At 39.5% G+C, this 21,890-nt stretch overlaps 1 protein-coding gene across 1 annotated transcript; it reads right to left on the reverse strand.

Moving 5' to 3' along the window:
- Positions 1-2,241: 2,241 nt before the first annotated feature.
- On the reverse strand, positions 2,242-5,193 carry LOC133878203 (laccase-2-like). The gene is made up of 6 exons (XM_062316727.1): positions 4,993-5,193; positions 4,697-4,848; positions 4,163-4,407; positions 3,926-4,054; positions 2,885-3,841; positions 2,242-2,631 (listed from the first exon to the last, which is right to left on the reverse strand). Exons 1-6 carry the CDS (start codon positions 5,125-5,127, stop codon positions 2,501-2,503), a joined length of 1,749 nt encoding a protein of 582 aa, XP_062172711.1. The 5' UTR covers positions 5,128-5,193; the 3' UTR covers positions 2,242-2,500.
- Positions 5,194-21,890: the final 16,697 nt, after the last annotated feature.

Consider the following 21,890-nt stretch of genomic DNA (forward strand, 5'->3'; position numbering starts at 1 on the left):
AACGCCTCTGTTCTCTGATGATATATTTTCCCCACTTGGAGTGGGGTTAATTAGGAGCTAAATTTCATGACCTCTTTTATTGTGTTCCTTTTTTCTTCTTCTTTTTGTTTTGATGAGAGAGAGATTCGCTTCGGCTGTTGGAACTGCCAATATAATAAGACATTGTTAAGATTTGGATCTACATTGGAAATGCAAGCCACCTTTCTCCCTCTGAGAAAAAGGGGAGTGAGTGTGGGTTGTCTTAAAAGTGACACCTTACCAAGTTTAGAGGGTGTTTAAAATTGCATTGAAAAATAAAACTTTTAAAATTAAAAAAAAAGTTTTAAAAGTTCATTTTGACCTTTTTTTTTTTTGAGTAAAAAAAATCAAAATAGACTCTTGTTATTATTTCTTGAGTGTCGTGTAATTAGTGCTAGTCACATTTATATTCTCTAAAATTACTTATAAAACTCAATTTTATTTAATAATGTTAGAATATATGAAAAATATCTTATATTTTTCATATATTTCATATTTAATTGATATTGTAATATTCTCTACTTACGGATTAATTATAATCAAATCACCATACTTTGTATTTACTTTAAACTCTATAAATATGGACCTTTATATTGTAAACAAATAAGTTAATGAGCACAATGTAGTCGTTAGAGCTAATTCGTAGTGGTAGACGTAAGTATCTAACACTGAACTATGCACCCATAATTTTTTATGTTATTTTCTTTCTCTTATTTCTGCCTTTCTTATTCAATTTTAAATTTCTACAAATAAAAAATTAATCTAAGGCTTAGAACCAATTCATATTATGTTCAGTGTGAAAAATGGAGCATGACAGCTCGGCCCACCTTTGGTCCATATATAATACTTCGGTTTCACATAATGAAAAGACCATCCCACAGCCTACTGTTGGCCACATAACCTGTCCCAAACGACGTGCATTAATTCAATGCATGAAGATAAAAATCCGACATCAATCTCTACTCGTCCATCCACAACATGCATGTCTTGTCATCCCATATTCTTTCAGCTCCAACTTAATTCTTATCAACCCATACAAAAGCATATCGATGTTAATATTCATTAGAAGTAGCAAGAGTGTTCAAGCGAATATTTAAATTTAATGTTAATCTAAGGATTAAGGAGTCTGATTCGTTTAGTTAAATGAATCGAGTTAGAGTTGATCTATATAATTTTTTACTCATATCTTAATACTATTTAAATCCGACAAGCAACATTTAGAGTTTACTATTTTTTACACGACTCGAAATTAACAAGTTAAGATTAATTGCAGGGTCTAACACATTTAATTAAATGAATCAAATTAGTGTTAACTTATATAATCTTATACGTATGTCTCAAAACGACCTAAATCTTACACGTAATCACGAATTGTCACATCTAAAAGTCACGCGGGAGGTTCTATTCTCAACTGCATTATGACCTTCATAATGTAATTCCTATAAGAGGGGAGGGGGGCCACGACAAGGGTGATCAATCAACCTCTTCTGTCAGGGCCGAGACCATAAAACAGAGGAAGCATGGTTCCCTTCATGTCATCCAAATTAGACCATTTAATTTCCTTTTTCTTTTTTCTTTTTTTCATTCTTGTGTGACAGAAAGAATTACACGCAACACCTATTTTTCTGTTAGTTCTCTTAATCGTATAATCAAGACATATCCTTCCTCTCTGAAGACATATCCTTTAATCTTGATTTACCGATACTAAAGCAGAGGATTTGTGGACAGAATTTGGGAACACCATATCTTTGTATATTATACGGATGAAATCTGCCTAATAATATAAAAAGAAAAGTACTAAAATAGCACCAACCTAATAATATTTCTCCATTAACATACACCTTACAGGTTATAGAGAATGTGAAGATGTTTTTGAATTATGTGACAACATGATGAATTGGAGGTGAAACTAAAACCTTTTGTTTATATTAAACCACTAGCTTAATTTTTAATGGGGTATTTGGAATCCTATGTACTAATTTTAAGGTGGCGAAGTTTGATGTGAACTAAAATCCATCCTTTGGCGGGTTCCATACACAGTTGACGATCAATTACATCATGCTTAGCTTAAATTGATAAAACAAAGACGTTTAATCTGCTTGGTTGCCTTAAAAAAAACTTTTCAATGGTTTCATGCCACACCTTAGCTAGAACAGATGCATATAGAGAGAGAGAGAGAGAGAGAGAGAGAGAGAGATGTTTCATTAATGAATATTGCTATTATTTAGTTAGGCCCCAACATAAGCATCGAAATCCTGGATAGTACAAAACCTTCTCCACCACTTTTTTTTTTTTTTTTTTTTCGCCATTTTTTCAGTGGAGGACTCTAGAAAAATCTCAAGAGAGGGCAAACGCACAAACATTTGGCTCAGTTCCAATGTGGCCTTTGGCTACTCTTTGAGAGGTACAATATTGCAAAACATGACCAGAATAAATTAGAAGGAGAAGAAGAAGAAGAGGTTGTGTTGTATTCAGTCAAAGATCAACACTTTGGAAGATCAGACGGTGGAGGAGGCAGCTTCTGATTGGGGAGCTTCCCATCCTGGACAACCCAGGCCATCCTTAAACCCCAGCTCAGATGGACATCAAAGTGGCAATGCATCAACCAAACCCCTGCTCAGTCATCAATCATCATCATAACAAATTCATTACACGTACACCTTCTAATTAAATTTGGTTTTCAATTAAAAACAAACAAAAAAAACATCCAATTTAAATAATTTTATCAAAGTTGGATCGGTCTTGGTCTTTCTGTTACCTTTGCATCCTTACCAAATGGTTGGTTAGTGCACTAAAATAACCTGAAATTAGGTAAAACTTATGGGAATTCATAGTAATTATAATGAAGAGACATTAATATACTCACCTGGGTTGTCTGCAAGGAACCGAATGGCGACCCAACCGCCGGAAGGCACACCAATAGTATTCCTTTCAGCTGGGTCAACAACGTTAAAGTTGGCAGGGTCCTTGTTGGGGTCAAAGTTTCCGAAACCTTGGCCGACAACATAAAAGTTGAAGCCGTGAAGATGGAGCGGATGGCTCTCAGCACCCAAAATGCTTGTGTCTTGCATCACTACTTCCACACTAGTATTAAATTGTAGCACCACCGCTTTGGTTCCATTGCTCACAACTGTATTGTTTGGTGGAGTGCCTGTATAGTTGAATGGATGGAGAGGAGCGCTTGGAAAATCAGTGGTGTACACCCCATTAGATTTCCCAAAGAAATGTGCTTGGAGGAGTGCTGTGGTGGGGAGAACAAAGGAGACATTGTTCATTGAAGCTGCAAATTTTGAGCTATTGTTAGGCCCTTGGCAGGTTTGGTTTTTGGGGCACGGGTTGCTTCCTAGGCCTACAGTGAAGAAAAACCGCTTTTGGACTGTTTTGGGCACGTTGACAGGGAATTTAGCATTGCCCAAACTTCTAAATCTCCTAGTAAAATTCATGACGAAGGAAGTGGCATTGAGGGCAGGAAGAGCAGGTTTGAAACGTCGATGTTTTTTTGAAGTGGACGTGGAATTTTCGTACTCAAGAATGCCAGCCACCGTGGAATTGTCAAAGGTGCCCAAGCCGGTGAAATATGGTCTAGCTAACATTAAGAATGTTGCATTCGGGTCGTGGGGTTTTGTCTTCAGAAGAACGTTGGTGGTCTGTCCCGGTGTGATGACCAATACATTGGTCGTGAAAGGCTTCATGTAAATTGCATCGGCTTCAACAACAGTTAGGCTGTGGTTTGCTATGCTGAAAAAGAGCTCGTCATTGAGTGCAGCATTGATCAAACGGAGGAGGTATGTCTTCCCCGGCTTCACCTTCAGCCTGAACGTATCTGCAAAGCACAAAAAAATATATAGCAAAAGCGAACGACAGCATGCAGTTTGTTTAATATATGCAACTTTAATTCGTGAAGTACCTTTTTTAGAACAATTGTACAATGGTCCGGGAAGTCCATTGATTGTGTAGGCATCGGAGACATTTGGACCGGCTCCGGTCTGAAGAGCCTGCCTAATTACTGCCTCCGGATTGACATTCCACCACTCTCCTATAGTTATATATAGCCGGTTAGTATATATACTTCGATCATATATATATAGAAGATAAATTTCAAAGTCTAAAAGATTGTTTTTTTTTTTTTTTTTTTAATAGTTACCGAATATGATGGGGACTTCCTTGTGTGGTTTGGCAAATGGGTAGGATGCATTATGCTTAGGGAGGATGATGAGGGGTCCGTAGACAGTAGCTCTTAGCCATGAGATGTGGGCATGCCAGAAAAGAGTTCCTCTTTGGCCAACAATGGTGAAGTTGTACACATAACTCTGCCCAGTTTGAATAGGGCATTGGGTTATGTATGATGGCCCATCATACCATCCGCTCTGTAGTTGTCTGATTCCATGCCTATTTTTGTCATCCATCATTCAACAAAAGTATTAATTAGGATTTTTGAAATTATTTCAACACATTAAATATAAAGGAAACTTGATAACATATATATACCCATCATACTATAAAAAAATTAGTATATAATTGATGAAATAATTAAAAAATAATAATTTTATAGTAAATTATGAACTGCCTCCGCCTTGATTTGTAAATGATTAATTTTGTAGTAAATTAAGGTTTTAAAGCTTTAGCATCACTCGAATAGAACCCTTAGTTTTGAGTCTACTTAAAAAGTCGTACGTACCAATGGATGCTGATGTTGTTTGGAACATGATTCACCACCTTAACTACCAGTCTATCTCCCTCTCTAGCAATAATTCGAGGGCCAGGGAACTTTCCATTGACTGTCACCATGCTCTTCGTGTGGCACAATCGGGTGACATTTTTCAACCTTATCTGAAAAAAAAAACATAACAAAGTAATCAATAATTAAACAAACCAAGTTTTAATTTAGATAAGCATCTGGCCTCTTTTGTTTTACGTATTTATGAGCCACAATCTAAACAAAATTAAAAAAATAAAAATAAAATTAGTACGTACATCAAACTTGTAGTGCCTTGTGACGCTTGCATGGTTTGCTTTAGCGACAGCAACATGAGGAAAGACACAGAGAAAGGTAATGGCAAAGAGAAAAGCCACAACAACTGCCGGTGATGAAGGAAGAGAAGCACCCATTTTTCAGTTTCAAATGTTTCTACACCTGGCTGGCCGGTGAAAAAAAATATATGTAAGAGAAAGGATGAGATGATCCGCAGTGTGATTCATGAAAGCATGTGAAGGGCTGCTTATATAGAGATGATCATACGATAGCCGTTACGTGTTTGGTTGACTAATTAGGTAATCGAAGTTTTAGGTTTTGGAAAGAAGAGAAGCACCTACTGTTGTTGGCCCCATCTTCACTGTGGATCCTCACCATGGAGTGTCATTAAAGTTAATTTTGTTTTTGAATAATTTTTACCCCCTCCCTTCTTGTCTCAAAGGACATTAATGTACGTTTCACCATTTTAACTTCATTAGGTGATAACGGTTTGATTATTCTATTACCATTTCTTTGATTATCTAGAAGACGACAAAGAGAACTCTATAATTAATGCTAGCCTTTGTAGTTAATTGATATGATGAGCCTTTGGGATTGGAAGAAAAAAAAAAAAATCTCAAGAAATTTTTTGCCGAAATATTCATCCATGGAGTATTAGTTAATTACAGAAAAAAAGAAAAAGAAAATAGAGGGACTTAATTATCAATCTATATCTCTATGTACTTCCTCAGCACATCAAATAATCCTTAACGGTTAGATTGGTGACCATGTGGAAATCAAAGAGTTACCATCTTCCCACGTCACCCCAGTCCTTTTTAGGTCATTTCAAGGCTCATGTTCATGAAAGACTCGTTGGGGTATGCCTGCAGGTTGGTGATGGCTCCTAGCCTCCTAAAGGAACAGTGACTTAAATATATATATAGGAAATTCTTTGAAAGAGAAGGACATTTGACCCGACTTTCTTTTAAGCAAGAAAAGCAACAATGATGGAGCTAGTTTAGGTTGTCGTTAGTTCTTAACCAAAATAACCAAACTAGTCGCTGAGGCTAGCTTGATCATGAAGTTGAATCAACATCCAGCAATATATATATTTTCCTTTATCAAAACCGGCTTGTGAAACAAATTTCTTCAACGAGGAGCTCTTCTTCAAAGTCCCCTCTCCTGAGGAGTTTTTCCCAGAAAGGGTCCTCTCCCAAGTGCCCTCTTCCTCGGAGCTTCTCTCAGAAGAGCTCTTCGAATTCCATCAGCCGCAAGTGTAGTAGCCTAGCAAAGGAACAGAAGGCCAGGTTTTACATCATGAGGCGCTGCGTCGCCATGCTTGTTTGTTGGCACAAGCATGGTGATTCTTGACTCTTTTTCCCTTCTTTATGCGAGATGGGTCATTGGGTTTTGTTCGCAAACTCATATAAATTTTTCTCTTCCATCCGATCAAGAAGAGATTGGTGCCATATTTCTTGGTTCTTTTTTTTTTTTTTTTTTTCATTTACTTTAGATTCAATCCGTTTGTAATTACAATTGAGTGGAGCTACAAAGTTGTACAGAGTGTAAGAAGAGAGAGAGAGAGAGAGAGAGAGAGAGAGAGAGAGAACATATCAAATAGATTTCACTTATATCGATCTCAATACTAGCAAGAGTTCCAATTCCTCTGTTTGTGTCAAACGCCTCTGTTCTCTGATGATTTATTTTCCCCACTTGGAGTGGGGTTAATTAGGTGCTAAATTTCTTGACCTCTTTTATTGTGTTCCTTTTTTCTTCTTCTTTTTGTTTTGATGAGAGAGAGATTCGCTTCGACTGTTGGAACTGCCAATATAATAAGACATTGTTAAGATTTGGATCTGCATTGGAAATGCAAGCCACCTTTCTCCCTTTGAGAAAAAGGGGAGTGAGTGTGGGTTGTCTTAAAAGTGACACCTTACCAAGTTTAGAGGGTGTTTGAAATTGCATTGAAAAATAAAACTTTAAAAATTATAAAAAGAAAGTTTTAAAAGTTCATTTTGACCTTTTTTTTTTTTTTTTTTAGTAAAGAAATCAAAATAGACTCTTGTTATTATTTCTTGAAGTGTCATGTAATTAGTGCTAGTCACATTTGTATTCTCTAAAATTACTTATGAAACTCAATTTTATTTAATAATGTTAGAATATACGAAAAATATATTATATTTTTTCCTATATTTCATATTTGGTTGATATTTTAATATTCTCTGTTTACGGGTTAATTGTAATGATTACCATATTTTGGATTTACTCTAAATCCTATAAACAAGGATTTTTATATTGTAGACAAATAAATTAATGAGTACAATTAATGTAGTTCTTAGGATTAATTCGTAGTGATGAACGTAGGTGTCTAACATCGAACCATCCGTAATTTTTTGTGTTATTTTTTCGTCTTATTTCTGTCTTTATTATTCTATTTTAAATTTCTACGAATAAAAAATTAATGTAAGGTTTAGAACCAATTCATATTATGTTCGGTGTGAAAAATGGAGCATGACAGCTCGTCCCACCTTTGGTCGATCCATATATAATACTTCGGTTTCACATAATGAAAAGGCCATCCCACAACCTACTGTACGTTGGCCACATAACCTGTCCCAAACGACGTGCATTAATTCAATGCGTGAAGATAAGAATCCGACATCAATCTCCACTCGTCCATCCACAACATGCATGTCTTCTCATCCTATATTCTTTCATCCAACTTAATCCTTATCAATCCATACATAAGCATATGGTTGTTAATATTCATTAGAAGTAGCAAGAGTGTTTAAGCGGTAAATTTTTGATACGATATTTGAATTTAATGTTAATCTAGCGATTAAGGATGTAAAAGTTCATGGACCTTACTCACTCTCAAAAGACGCCTTGAGAGAGGAGGGGTGTTCATGGCTTATAAAGTCAAGACAATGATCTCTTAGCAATGTGAGACACTTTAACATGTTAAATCACCACTTGTCCTAAAAGCTTAAGCTGATAGGAAGAGGTAAATTTAATCACTTAATCAATACTTTAACACTCCCCCTCACGTGTGTGCTCGGACTTCCTTTTAATAGGTGAGGCCCAACACGTGGAATATTTAATTGAAATGAGAGGTAAATGACAGAGTCAAGGTTTGAACTCAGGACCTTTGGCGCTGATACCATGTTAAATCACCACTTGTCCCAAAAGTTTAAGCTGATAGGAAGAGGTAAATTTAATCACTTAATCAATACTTTAACAAAGGAATTTGATTCTTTTAATTAAATGAATCGAGTTAGAGTTAACTTATATAGTCTTTTACTCGTATCTCGATACTACCTAAATCCAACAAACAACATTTAGAGCTAATAACTTTTTACACGATACGAAATTAACGGGTTAAGATTGCAGAGTCTGATAGATTTACTTAAATAAATCAAATAAGTGCTGACTTATATAATCTTATATGCATGTCTAGAGACGACCTAAATTCTACACACAATTGCGAATTGTCACATCTAAAAGTCACGTGGAAGGTTCTATTTTCAACTGCATTATGACCTTCATAATGTAATTCCTATAAGAGGGGAGGGGGGACCACGACAAGGGTGATCAATCAACCTCTTTGGATGGACTTGTGTCAGGGTCGAGACCAGAAAACAGAGGAAGCATGGTTCCCTTCATGTCATCCAAATTAGACCATTTCCTTTTTTTTTTTTTTTTTTTTTTTTTTTTTTTTTTTCATTCTTGTTTGACTGAAAGAATTACACGCAACACCTATTTTTCTGGTAGTTCTCTTAAACGTCTAATCAAGACATATCCTTCCTCTCTGCAAGTTTGTTTTGGCTTTAATCTTGATTTACCGATACTAGAGCAGAGGATTTGTGGGCAGAATTTGGGAACACCATTTTCTTTGTATATTATACGGATGAAATCTACCTAATAATATTTCTTCATTAACATACACGTTACAGGTTATAGAGAATGTGAAGATGTTTTTGAATTATGTGACAAAATGATGAATTGGAGGTGAAACTACAACCTTTTGTTTATATTAAAGCACTAGTTTAATTTTTAATGGGGTATTTCGACTCCAATGTACTAATTTTAAGGTGGCGAAGTTTGATGTGAACTAAAATCCATCATTTGGCGGGTTCCATACAGTTGATGATCAATTACATCATGCTTAGCTGAAATTGATAAAATAAAGACGTTTAATCTGCTTGGTTGCCGTAAAAAACTTTTCAATGGTTTCATACCCACACCTTAGTGTGTGTATATATATATATATATATATATATATATATATGTTGGGGAAACTTCCGCAGACACCGTTCAAGAAAGGATTAATAATTAAAAATTAGACGTTGACCCAAAATTAAATATCGGAAAAGGTTTGATGAGGAAAAGACAAAGACATTAAATGAAGGGATCATATCACAGAAGGTGAATCTCTAATGTTAATGACTTCCCGGCATAAATCTCGGAAAGCAAGTACTGTAGTAAGGTGTGATTGGATTTTCATCCCCAATCTCCTCCCTGGAAAGGGGAAGTTTGTCTGGATTTGATGTAAGAAATCCATCACTAACATGATTTGATGGAAAAGAATTAATTAGGAGATAAAAGCCTTCGTAGGCTACAGACAAAAGTATGAAAAGACAGATAGGAAAAGGTAATATACAAAAGTAAAAAAAAGGAAGACACTCTAAAAAAAGCTCTCGGTAATATACAAAAGTAAAAAAAAGGAAGACACACTCTAAAAAAAGCTCTCTCTCTGTCTCTCTGTCTCTCTCTGTCTCTCTCTCTCTCTCTCTCTCTTTTCTCTCTCGTTCCCTCTCTTTCTCTTTGAAGTATCTTTGAAACATATCCTAACTTGACCGATGGAGGAAGCGCTGCCGGGACACCCCGACGCACCTTTACTTTGCAGGTCCTTCCAGGGAGCTCAGTTCACTAGTCTCGCCATTCAGAATAGTTTCCAGCGCAACCCACTGGAAGACTGACACGTAGCTGTGAAAGTTTTGACATCAACAATTGGCACCATCTATGGGAACGACGTGGTCACGTGTTCCCGTAAAGATACAGTTAACGTTTCCCATGGTTAGTACGTGATTAACTCAAAGAGGAATGCAAGAAGAGGGTGCTCGTGAGGAAGCAGGGAATTCGCATGATCCCCAAGCAGAGATAGTCCGTTTGAATGAGAAAATAGTGCAATTGGAAAGAGAGTTGCAAGACCGAGACCGGACGGAGCAGCAGAACACTGGGGAGGACCTCCCGCATGATGGCCATGTGAATTCTAGGAATGCAGAAAAGTATGTAGAAGAGACGATCGAGGGAGAAAGCAGTGCCGATGGGGATTATGAGCTCGCCAACCTCATCAAGGAGAACGAAAAGGAGAAAAAGGAATGGGCAGATAAGCTCGCTAAGCTGGAGCAACAATATGATTATCTAATGGGTTCTATCCAGTCAAGGGCTAGAGGAAAAGCTTCGTTGGCTAATAGCTTATTTTCAACTACCACATCTCTGTTTACGGACCAGATAGTGTCATGTCGGCTCCCAGATAAGTTCAAAATACCCGAAATACCTGTTTACACAGGATTAGGTGACCCGATTGAGCATTTGGTGAGCTTTCGTGCACATATAGTTTTGTATGCTACACCGGACGAGGTGGCGTGCCGAGCTTTTCCTCTTACTTTGTTAAGGGGAGCTTGAGAATGGTTTAGGACTTTACCGTCCCACTCAATCATGAACTTTGAGAGCTTAGCTAAGAAGTTCGCATCCCAATTCATGGCTGGTATTGTTCGGAAGAAGCCCGCGCAGCAGTTGATGACCATTAGTTAGGGTCCACAGGAGTCATTGAGGAGTTACTTACTCCGTTTCAATCAAAAGAGGTTAGCTGCGGAAAACCAAAGTGAGCAATTTATCCATTGCGCTATATATCAAGGCATTAGAAAAGATGGCGCCCTCATGGCGGATCTGGCAAGGAGGCCGGCGGAGGGACTGCAGGAGTTCTTGGATCGAGCAGAAGAATTCGTGAATCAAGAGGAAACTTTCCGTACTTTCTGGGGAGCAGAAGAAGTTGCTAGGGAGAATCCGCCGACAAAGAAGAAGTTAAAACAAAGAATGACCTCAGCTGGGAAGGAGGTCATAGAGTGCCGAGCCTTTAAAAGAGTGGAGGATTACAGCTGGACACCTATTAATGCCCGGCAAAAGAAATTCTCATGGAGATAAAGAAAGACCCCGATTATAAAAATCCACCTCCGATAAAGGGAAAGCCACACCTTCACAACCTTCATAAATATTGCCATTATCACGACTCTTATGGTCACTGGACGAATTCCTGTGTAGCTCTGAGGGAAATGATTGAGAGGTATATTGCTGACGGCAAGTTAACTCACTTTCTTGCAAAACAGGAAAATTAGGCAGGTGCGCCACCTGTGCGGCGAGTACCTGGGAACCAAAATTCGTCCGGACGTGAAGCATGTTCGGGAGCGCAATTGTATGGTCGAGAGAGGAAACCGGCTCAGCCGCCAAGAATTGATATGCGCGCTGAGAAAGCAGTTCAACGTGAGAGGAGCAGGAGTTGGGGGCGCCCGGACAACGCAGTAGATTTCCCTGAAATCCAGACTATTGCATAGGGCTTTGGCGGGGGAGGTGAGACTTGTACAGCCCGCAAGTCTTATGCCAAAGAGATGAGAGGAGAATCCATTTACGCTGCCAGGAGGCCGTTGAAAATGGTGAAGCGAGAGAAGCTAACTATCGGATTCTCGGATGAAGATTACGAAGGGATTTATCTACCTCATGCAGATGCCCTTGTGGTTGCAATGGTGATAGCGAATCATAAAATACATTGAGTTCTAGTGACAACGGCAGCTCAGCTGATATTCTGTATAAATCAGCGTTTGATTTGATGAAAATCGATAAGGAAAAGGTCTCTACATTCCAATATCCTTTAGTTGAATTTGCAGGAGAGCAGGTGATGCCTCTAGGGTCGATTGAATTGCAGGTCACAGTAGGAACACCTCCTACACAAAAGACGATTCTGGTGAAGTTCCTTATCGTTGATCGACCTTCGGCTTATAATGCCATTTTTGGAAGGACTGCATAAGCGGAATTGAAAGCGGTAACATCTATACCGCACCTTAGCATGAAGTTCCCAACTGAAGACGGTGTAGGAGTGGTCCGAGGAGAGCAAAGAGCAGCTCAAGAATGCTACAATGCTTCTTTAAAAAATACTTCTGAACGTGAGCGCCCCAGCAAAGGGGCGATCCCTACAGAAAAATAGCAATTACAGACAAGGGGTCCGGCCAGAGATTTTGAAGAAATAGAAGTCGGACCCCTAGGTCGGAAGCTCCGAATTGGTTCTCAGCTGCCGATGATCGAAAAGGAAAGTCTGGTGAAGTTCTTGCGGGGCCATATCGATGTTTTCGCTTGGGAGCATAATGAGAGGCCCAGAATAGATCCCTCCATTATAGAACATCGTTTGAATGTCGATCCAAATTGTAGGCCTGTGAAGCAATGGCGAAGAACTTTCGCTCCTGAGCGTAATGAAGTCAAAAAATTACTTGAAGTAGGATTTATTCAAGAGGTTGACTACTCGGAGTGGCTGGCTAACGTTGTGCTAGAGAAGAAAGCTAGTGGAAAGTGGAGGATGTGCGTGGATTTCACCGACCTCAATAAGACTTGTCAGAAGGATTGCTTCCCTCTTTCTAGGATAGATCAACTTATGGATTCGACCACAGGACATGAAGTATTAAGTTTCATGGATGCATTTTCTGGTTACACTCAGATATATATGGCTGTGATTGATCAGGAGAAGACATCGTTCATAACTGACCGTGGGCTCTACTGTTACACTATGATGCCCTTCCGGTTAAAGAACGCCGGTGCGACTTATCAAAGGTTAGTAAATAGAATGTTTCAAACCCAAATTGGACGCAATATGAAAGTCTATGTTGATGATATACTTGTGAAGAGTCTAAGCTAGCGCGATCATGTTGCTGATCTAAAGGAAGCCTTTGAGACCCTAAGAAGATATCATATGAAATTGAATCCGAAGAAATGTGCCTTCGGCGTTGCTTCAGGAAAATTTTTGGGATTCCTGGTGTCCCAGAGAGGAATCGAAGCCAATCCTAACAAAGTTAAAGCCATTCTAGAAATGCAACCTCCTCGGACAATGAAACAACTGCAACAGCTGACTGGGAGATTAGCAGCTCTAAACCGCTTTGTCTCCCGGTCCTCAAACAGATGTCTTCCCTTCTTCAAAGTTTTAAAGAAAGCTTTCACTTGGATGGAAGAATGTGAAAAGGCTTTTGAAGAATTAAAAAATTATCTGGCTAACCCCACACTCTTGAGTCACTCGACAGAAGGGGAAATTCTTTATTTGTATTTAGCAGTATCACGATCTGCAATCAGTTCGGTGCTGGTGAGAGACGAGTCAGGAAAGCAAAAACCTGTGTACTTCACTAGCAAAGTGCTACATGGAGCAGAGGAACGCTACCCCCGCATAGAGAAGCTGGAGTTCGCCTTAGTGACCTCGGCACGAAGGTTAAGGCCTTACTTTCAAGCCCATGCAATAAGGGTATTAACTGAATACCCCCTTAGAAAGATACTCTAGAAGCCTGACCTATCTGGGAGACTCGTTAATTGGGCGATTGAGTTGGGGCAATTCGATATTGAATTCCATCCCTAGACAGCGATAAAGGCGCAGGTCTTGGCAGATTTCATAGTTGAGATGAATGAAAAAGTGGAGGCTAAGGGGCTCAAGAAATCGTTGACTTGGATCGCTTACGTGGATGGCTCGTCAGCAAATGGACGAAGTGGTGCTGGAGTAGTTTTTTTGGGCCCCAACTGATAGAAATTCAGTTATGCTGTTAAATTTGAATTTGTTGCCACCAACAATGAAGCCGAGTATGAGGCGGTGCTTTTAGCTTTAACGATGGCGCGAGAGATGGGAATAATGAACCTCGAGATTCGGAGCGACTCTCGGATTGTCGTTGAGCAGGTGAATGGCAGCTTTGCAACACAAGAAGGAAGAATGTCCCAATATCTTGAAAAAGTCCACCGATACTATTGTAACTTTGATAGGGTGATTTTGACTAAAATCCCTAGGGAAGAAAATAGCGTGGCAGATGCTTTATCAAGGATTGGTTTGGGAATAGATCTGGTGGCACTAGATGGTGATTATAAGGTTCTGTTCAAATCACAACCGTCGGTGTTTTTAACCGCAGAAGTGTTGCAAGTAGATGAGGTGGAGCCTGAGTGGGATGTAGAAGTTATACGATACTTAAAGACTGGGGAGCTCCCCTCAATTAAAGAAGAAGCTCGGAAGGTCGTCCGCCACTCAGCGCGTTACGTGTTGATTGACAGCATCCTATATAGGCGTGGATACTCCCTTCCTTTGTTGAAGTGCTTGTCCAGAGTGGACGCTGATTATGTCCTAAGGGAAGTGCATGAGGGAGTATGTGGGAATCATTCAGGAGGTAAAATGTTGGTGAACAAAGTTATAAGGGCTGGATACTACTGGCCAACTATGAGTAAAGATGCGACTGATTGGGTGAGGACTTGTGATGTGTGCCAAAGATTTGCCTGTATCATGAAAAATCCTCCGGAGTATTTGCATTCGATTACATCGCCATGGCCGTTTGCTAAATGGGGGGTGGATATAGTGGGCCCGATGCCGCCGGGCAAGGGCAATAAGAAGTTTGTGGAGTTGCCGTTGACTATTTTACTAAATGGGCTGAAGCAGAAGCACTTGCCTCAATTACAACTGATAGTGTTATCAAGTTTCTTTGGAAGTCAGTCATATGTAGATTTGGAATACCATATGCCTTGGTGACTAATAATGGAAAGCAATTTGATTGTGCGCATTTCCGGGAATGGTGTTCTGAACTTGGTATAAGAAATAACTACTCAACTCCTGTTTTCCCGAAGTCCAACGGACAAGTGGAAGCCACAAATAAAACGTTGATGCAAATTTTGAAGAAGAAGCTTGGAAAAAAGAAAGGAGCTTGGGTAGAATATCTGCCGGAAGTGCTATGGTCTTACAGGACCACCGTTAGGACCCTTCTGGGGAAACACCGTTTGCCTTGATTTATGGGATGGAAGTTGTAATACCTGCCGAAGTGGGATCTCCAAGCTTCAGAGTAGCTTATTATAATCCGGGATTGAACGAGGAAGGGGTAACTTTGCATCTGGATTTATTACAAGATGATGAGTGCCAAATATTGTGTATTTGGACCCCTTGATTTACATTAGTTAGACCTTTAGCCTTGTTATTTTCTGATGCTTTGGTTAGTTTTTGTGTTTTGTAGGTCAATAAGTGAGGAATGGCAAAATTCATGTGAAATTGCTTGGAAAATTCGGAAGTTCTGAAGAACTCGATCGATTGAACTTAAATTCGATCGATTGAAATTTCCCAGAACTTACATTTGCAGAAGCGCGCCAGAACACCCAATCAGGAGCTTCTCCATGATAAAAAGCAGTTCTCCCTCTGATTTTCGTAGCAGAACATGCTGGTTTCGTGACCTTGGTTGTCTCTAGCAAGAGAGGAACCCTAGAGGGGGTTAGATGAGTCATTTTACATGGGTTTCTAGCCCTAATTTCCTTCTATAAAGCCATAGCCATGCCTCTTTGTTGGGAGAGTTCAGAGAGCAGTAGATAGGTTTAATTTCGTGCATTTTGTAGTTTATTTCAGTAGCTCTTTTCTTCAGACATTTGTCTTTGTAAAGCTTTTGTTCAATTTTCATGTTTGTTCTTCAAGCTTTTGTGGTGTTCTTAGTCATGGGAGGCTAGAACTCTCAACTAAGGTTGATGATGAAACCTCTCCATTGATGACACTCACACTCTTGTAGTCCTACTTGCACATTTAATGCTATATCAGTATGTTATTCAAGTTCCATTCATTTAAATGCTTTATCTTTTGCAATGAATGTGGTTAGGGGTAGAAATAGGACATTTAATGTGTTTCAACCGATGGATACATTGTTTTATCGGTTTGAAAGATGATATCCATTGTGATTTATTCCTTGAATGGATATAATGGATGATTTGATTTCAAATGGGTACTCTTTGTGATTTATCTTTAAGTTGGATTCATTTAATGGTTTTAAGGTTGATGGTTAAGAGACTTGAATAACACCCTAAGCTTAATGCTCTTTGGATGTTCAAGTGGAAACTAAGAGTGTGAGTTGTTGGATTTGGTTTGGTAGATTCTTTAGCCTTAGTCCCTTTTTACATATTTCATTTCTTCCTCTTTACTTAGCATTTTTGGTGCATGTTTAACCCTCAAACTCTTGGAACTAGGTTAGAATGAGGTTGATTAAGCAAGACACTAATTTTTAACCATTTCCCTGTGGATTCGACCTCGCACTTGTACACTCTATATTGCAAACGATTCGTGCGCTTACAAGTATTTATTAAAATTCACAACCCAAGAACGTCGCGATGATGCTAGCATAGTATGGGCTGCTTATCAGCGTCGCGTTGCCAAATATTTTGATAAGAAGGTCAGGCTCAGGGAATTTAAGATTTGATTGGGTTCTGAGGAAAGTCAACCTCATGACTCGAGAGCCTGCCGATTGTAAGTTAGCTCCGAAATGGGAATGACCTTACAGAATCACCAGCACCAGCAAGAATGGCACTTACCACTTGGTCACAAAGGAAGGAAGACTGGTGCCAAGAGTGTGGAATGCGGAGCACCTTAAAAAGTACTACTTTTTAACTTTTTGATGCTGTAATATGGTTTCTTTTGCTACAGTAATATGATATGTACAAATGAAGTTATTTCTTTTGCCAAATATTTCTTTTGCTTAAGGAACACCCCTCCTACTCCAGGACAGAGGGGTGATAAGGAACCAACCCTTCCAAAGGAATTCTGGGGGAACGTCCGATCTCGGACAGGAACACCCCTCCTGCTTCAGGACAGGGGGTGATAAGGAACCCACCTTTCCAAAGGGAATCTGGGGGAACGTCTGATCCCGGACAGGAATACCCCTCCTGCTTCAGGATAGGGGGTGATAAGGAACCCACCATTCCAAAGGGATTCTGGGGAACGTCCGATCCCGGACATGAACACCTCTCCTGCTTCAGGACAGAGGGGTGATAAGGAATCCACCCTTCCAAAGGGATTCTGGGGGAATGTCCAATCCAGGACAGGAACACCCCTCCTACTTTAGGACAGGGGGTGATAAGGAACCCACCCTTCCAAAGGGATTCTGGGGGAACGTCCGATCTCGGATAGGACCACCCTTCCTGCTTCAGGACAGGGGGGTGATAAGGAACCCACCCTTCCAGAGGGATTCTGGGGGAATGTCCGATCTTGGATAGGCCCACATTGTTTTTACAAATCCGCCAATCCTCCCTCCTCGGAGTGTCTGAATTTGGGGGGGTAAGGTATTAATATGTTAAAAGGGACCCACGCTCAGGGAGACTTCTGGACATTTGTCCCTAACACTTGTCCTTATTTGAGAATTGGTCGGAGTTTTAAAGATCATGAGGCGTGAGAACCTGAGTTGTGAGAGGTTTCACGAGAATACTTGTCCCTAACACCTTCTTTATGTATTGTTATTTGGGGTTTGTTAGATGATGCTCAGAATCACTGTTCATAAAGAAAGAAGGGAAGAAAAAGACAGAGGGAGGAAAAGACACTCGTTATGAGATCCACGCATCGACTTAATATTAAGTTCATTCAAATGTCGTGAAGTTTACAAAACAATATGAGCGTTACAAGGCACTGAGCAACCATTTGTGATAATACCGATACAAGGGGTTCTGATGATATTAGGATGGACCACCTGGGGTCTGAGGGTTAATATGAACAGTTGGGTTCCCATCCTTCCGGCGTGCTTTCCCTGCCGAAGATGTTGGAGGAATTCCTAGAAGATACTGGGTCGAGAAGGACTGTCACTGTACATCCCTTCTGCCAGTGTCTCCATCGAGAGGAATTTTGTAGGAAGTGTGAAGCCTTCTTGTGGGGTATGAAGAGCGCGAAGAAGCGAGTTTCAGAGCCCCGCACTGTTCCGAACAAAAAGAAGACCTCTCCGGCGTAAAGCTGGAGGTCGCACCTCCTTTTGAAGATAAAGCCGAAGATCGCACACCTAAGTGGACGAATGTGGAGAGTTGGGGGCCGAGGACCTGGTACATAGGGGCTGGCGCTGTTGTCAGTAAGTGGGCGAGAAACTTGAGCCATAAACTTGACTCGTAAATAGGTTAAGATAATATGAAGAGAAGAAAGCTAAAGAAACAAGCAAATATGAAAGTGTGAGACTTGGAGGTATTCGAAGAAGGAAGTGTTGGTATATATAGGCATGAAGCTAAATTAATGCTCGCATGATTCCCATGACGGCTGGTGCATGCTGTGAGTTTAAAAGAGTACTCGCAAGCGCATGAATTGTTTGCAATATAGTGTGTGCAAGTGCGAGGTCGAATCCACAGGGAAATGGTCAAGCATCAGTTTCTTGTTTAATTAACCTCATTTTAACATTGTTCCAAATGTTTGAGGTTTAAGCATGCAGAATGACACTAAGTTAAAAATGATGAAATAAAATGTGTAAAAAGAACTAAGGCTAAGGAATCCACCAAACCAAATCCAACAACACACACTCTTGGTTTCTACTTGAACACCCAAAGAATATTTAAGCTTAAGGTGTCATTCAAGTTTCTTAACCACACATCTTAGACAATTAAATGAATCCAACTCAAAGACAAATTACAAAGAGTACCTGTTTGAAATCAAATCATCCATTGTATCCATTCAAAGAACAAATCAAAATGGATATCCTCCTTCAAACCGATAAATCAATGTATCCATCGGTTGAAACACATTAAATGTCCTACTTCTATCACCAACCACATTCATTCCAAAAGATAATGCATTGAAGTGAATGGAACTTGAACAACATATGGATAGATCATTAAATGTGCAAGTAATATAACAAAAGTGTGTGTGTTATCAATGATGAGGTTTCATCCTCAACCTTAGTTGAGAGTTCTAGCCCCCCATGACTAAAAACACCACAAGAACTTGAAGAATAAACATAAAATTAAAAGATAAACTTTACAAAGAGAAGTATCTAAAGAAAAGAGCTACTGAAATAAACTACAAAATGCACGAAATTAAACCTAGCTACTGCTCTGAGAATTTCTCCCAACAAGGAGGCATGGCTATGGCTTTATAGAAGGAAATTAGGGTTAGAAACCCATGTAAAATGACTCCTCTACCTTCTCTAGGGTTCCTCTCTTGCTAGAGACATCCAAGGTCACGAAACCAGCGTGTTCTCCTGCAAAAAATAGTGGGGGAAATGCTTTTTGTCATGGAGAAGCCCCTGATTGGGCGTTCTGGTGCGCATCTGCAAAAAGTCAGTTCTGGAAAATTTTGATCAATCGACTTAAAGTCGATCGATCGACATCGGGCAAAATTTCGATTGATCGAACTTAACATTCGATCTATCGACTTTCCAGGATTTCCAAATTGCAGAGTATTTCTACTTGAAATTTTGCCATTTCTCTCTTAATATCCTACAAAACACAAAAACACAAAAACTAGCCAAAACATCAGAAAATAACAAGGCCAAAGGTCTAACTGATGTAAATCTAGGGGTCCAAATATACAATATTTGGCACTCATCAAATACCCCCAAACTTACATTTTGCTAGTTCTTTAACAAAACAAAATGAAAAACAAAATCAAAGCATGAAACATAAATCCTCTTTCGTGGGAGATACGATTGCATTTAGCATATGCAATAAGCCTTTTAAACCCCTAGGACTCCCTAGTGGACGAGTGAAGTCTCGTGAGGGTTTGTCAGAAATGATACCCACAAACATTGAAGTGTTATATTCTCAATTAAGCAAAAATCTCCGCACAAACATATGGTTCATACATCATGAGCATGTTTAACAAAATGAATATCACATCATCAGGTCATCAAAAATTGATCAACTCATAGTTGAAATATTGAGACAGCACATTTTCAAATGAGTGTAAGGTGTGATTAACATAGATTCATGAGGTTTCAACTTTTCTCAAAGCATGTGTACCCAAAAACTCACAGGAATTCCATCAGATGAATATAACCAAGGCTTAAATGTGCAATTGCAATTTTTTTTTTTTTTTTTTTGTAGGCTGTGCAATGCTTGACTCCCTTAAGCTTTCTAATTGATCCTTGTAACGAGTGTTGGACTAGTGACTCCTAAACCAGATGGTTTTAGGGCACTAGATGTAAAAACATTCCTAAGGGCTTAATTACTCAAGTTAAAGAGGCTCGAAGTCAAACTAGCCAAACAATCAACCAACTTGAAATTCTCATCTTTTTACGCGAACACCCAATGCTTAGTGAGGCAAGAGACCAGGTTACTCAATGCGAACTCAAATTGATGATATTATTAAGCCAAAGTTTCATCAACAAGTCATCCTACAAATCTCAAGACACATACTCAAATCACATTTCATACCTCACAGATCCTATGCTAAAGTGCTTGTGATAAACAATTCAAACATGTGAAGTCTCTCTAATCCAACTGATGTGTCAAAAAATTTTAAATTTTAATGACATGCAACATTCAACATGTTAAACAAACCAATGATATGCAAATCGTAGTAAGATGTAGCCATGCTCAACTAGCAAAAAAAATTTTATTTTTATTTTATTTTTTGAAAATGAAAGCAGTCAAATCAAAATATCAACAAAAACAATCAACAATAACAGACAGAAATGTCTAACCCACCCCCAAACTAAAATGACACATTGTCCCCAATGTGACTAGAAATACAATACCGAAATGGGCGATGCAAAATGGGCACACTGCAAGAGAATGCTCCCCCAAACTGGAACTGCAGACACTGTCCTGAAAATCACAACTAAAACAGAGGAAACAAGATCAAATGATAATGAAAAATAATGAGGGTTACCTCCCACAAGCGCTAAGTTTTCAATCTTCAGCCAGACTCTCCATCCTGACGACAATCACTCCGAGTAACTGGGATCCTCCAAAAGGGTCGTCTCAACTTCCGGGCTCTGCAACTCCAAAAATGGCTTCAGTCTTTGTCCGTTCACCTTGAAAGTACTGCCATTCCTTGGATCCTCAATCTCAATGGCTCCATGAGAAAAAACTGATCGAACAATAAATGGGCCTGTCCATCGAGATCGGAGCTTCCCTGGAAACAGATGTAGACGTGAATTGTAAAGAAGAACTTTTTGACCAGGTTCAAAAGATCGTCTCAATATGTTCTGGTCATGAGTCTTCTTCATCCTTGCTTTGTACAACCTTGCACAATCATATGCATCATTCCTCAGCTCTTCCAATTCATTGAGTTGAAGCTTCCTCTGTGAGCCAGCCTTTGTGAGATCGAAATTCAGCTGCTTAATGGCCCAGTAAGCTCTGTGCTCCAACTCCACTGGCAGATGACATGCTTTTCCGTGTACAATACGGTAGGGTGACATACCAATAGGGGTCTTGAAGGCTGTCCGGTATGCCCACAATGCATCGTTCAAACGAAGAGACCAATCTTTCCTTGACGGGTTTACTGTCTTCTCCAAAATCCTCTTGATCTCTCGGTTCGAAATCTCCACTTGACCACTCGTCTGAGGGTGATATGGAGTGGCAACCTTGTGCGTGATGCAATATTTCTTCATCAGCTGCTCGAAAATTCGGTTGCAGAAATGCTTCCCACCATCATTAATAATTACTCGAGGAGTACGAAAACGAGCAAATATAGTGTCTTTTAAAAACTGAACCACAACTCTGTGGTCATTGGTCTTGCAGGCAACCGCCTCCACCCATTTGCACACGTAGTCCACTGCAACAAGAATGTACAGATAGCTAAAGGAGTTTGGGAAAGGTCCCATGAAATCAATGCCCCATACATCAAAGATCTCAACAATAAGAATGGGGTTGAGAGGCATCATATTTCGGCGTGAAATACTCCCTAGCTTTTGACAGCGCT

Source organism: Alnus glutinosa, chromosome 9, assembly GCF_958979055.1.
Source record: "Alnus glutinosa chromosome 9, dhAlnGlut1.1, whole genome shotgun sequence".
NCBI classification, from domain to species: domain Eukaryota; kingdom Viridiplantae; phylum Streptophyta; class Magnoliopsida; order Fagales; family Betulaceae; genus Alnus; species Alnus glutinosa.

Bases quoted from the DNA above. Each gene is read 5' to 3' on its own strand.
- LOC133878203 (XM_062316727.1), bottom strand. From the start codon at position 5,127: ATGGGTGCTTCTCTTCCTTCATCACCGGCAGTTGTTGTGGCTTTTCTC. The intron at 3,842-3,925 runs GTACTTCACGAA...TGTGCTTTGCAG, and splicing joins GTACAATTGTTCTAAAAAAG to ATACGTTCAGGCTGAAGGTG. The intron at 2,632-2,884 runs GTGAGTATATTA...ATGACTGAGCAG, and splicing joins GTTCCTTGCAGACAACCCAG to GGGTTTGGTTGATGCATTGC.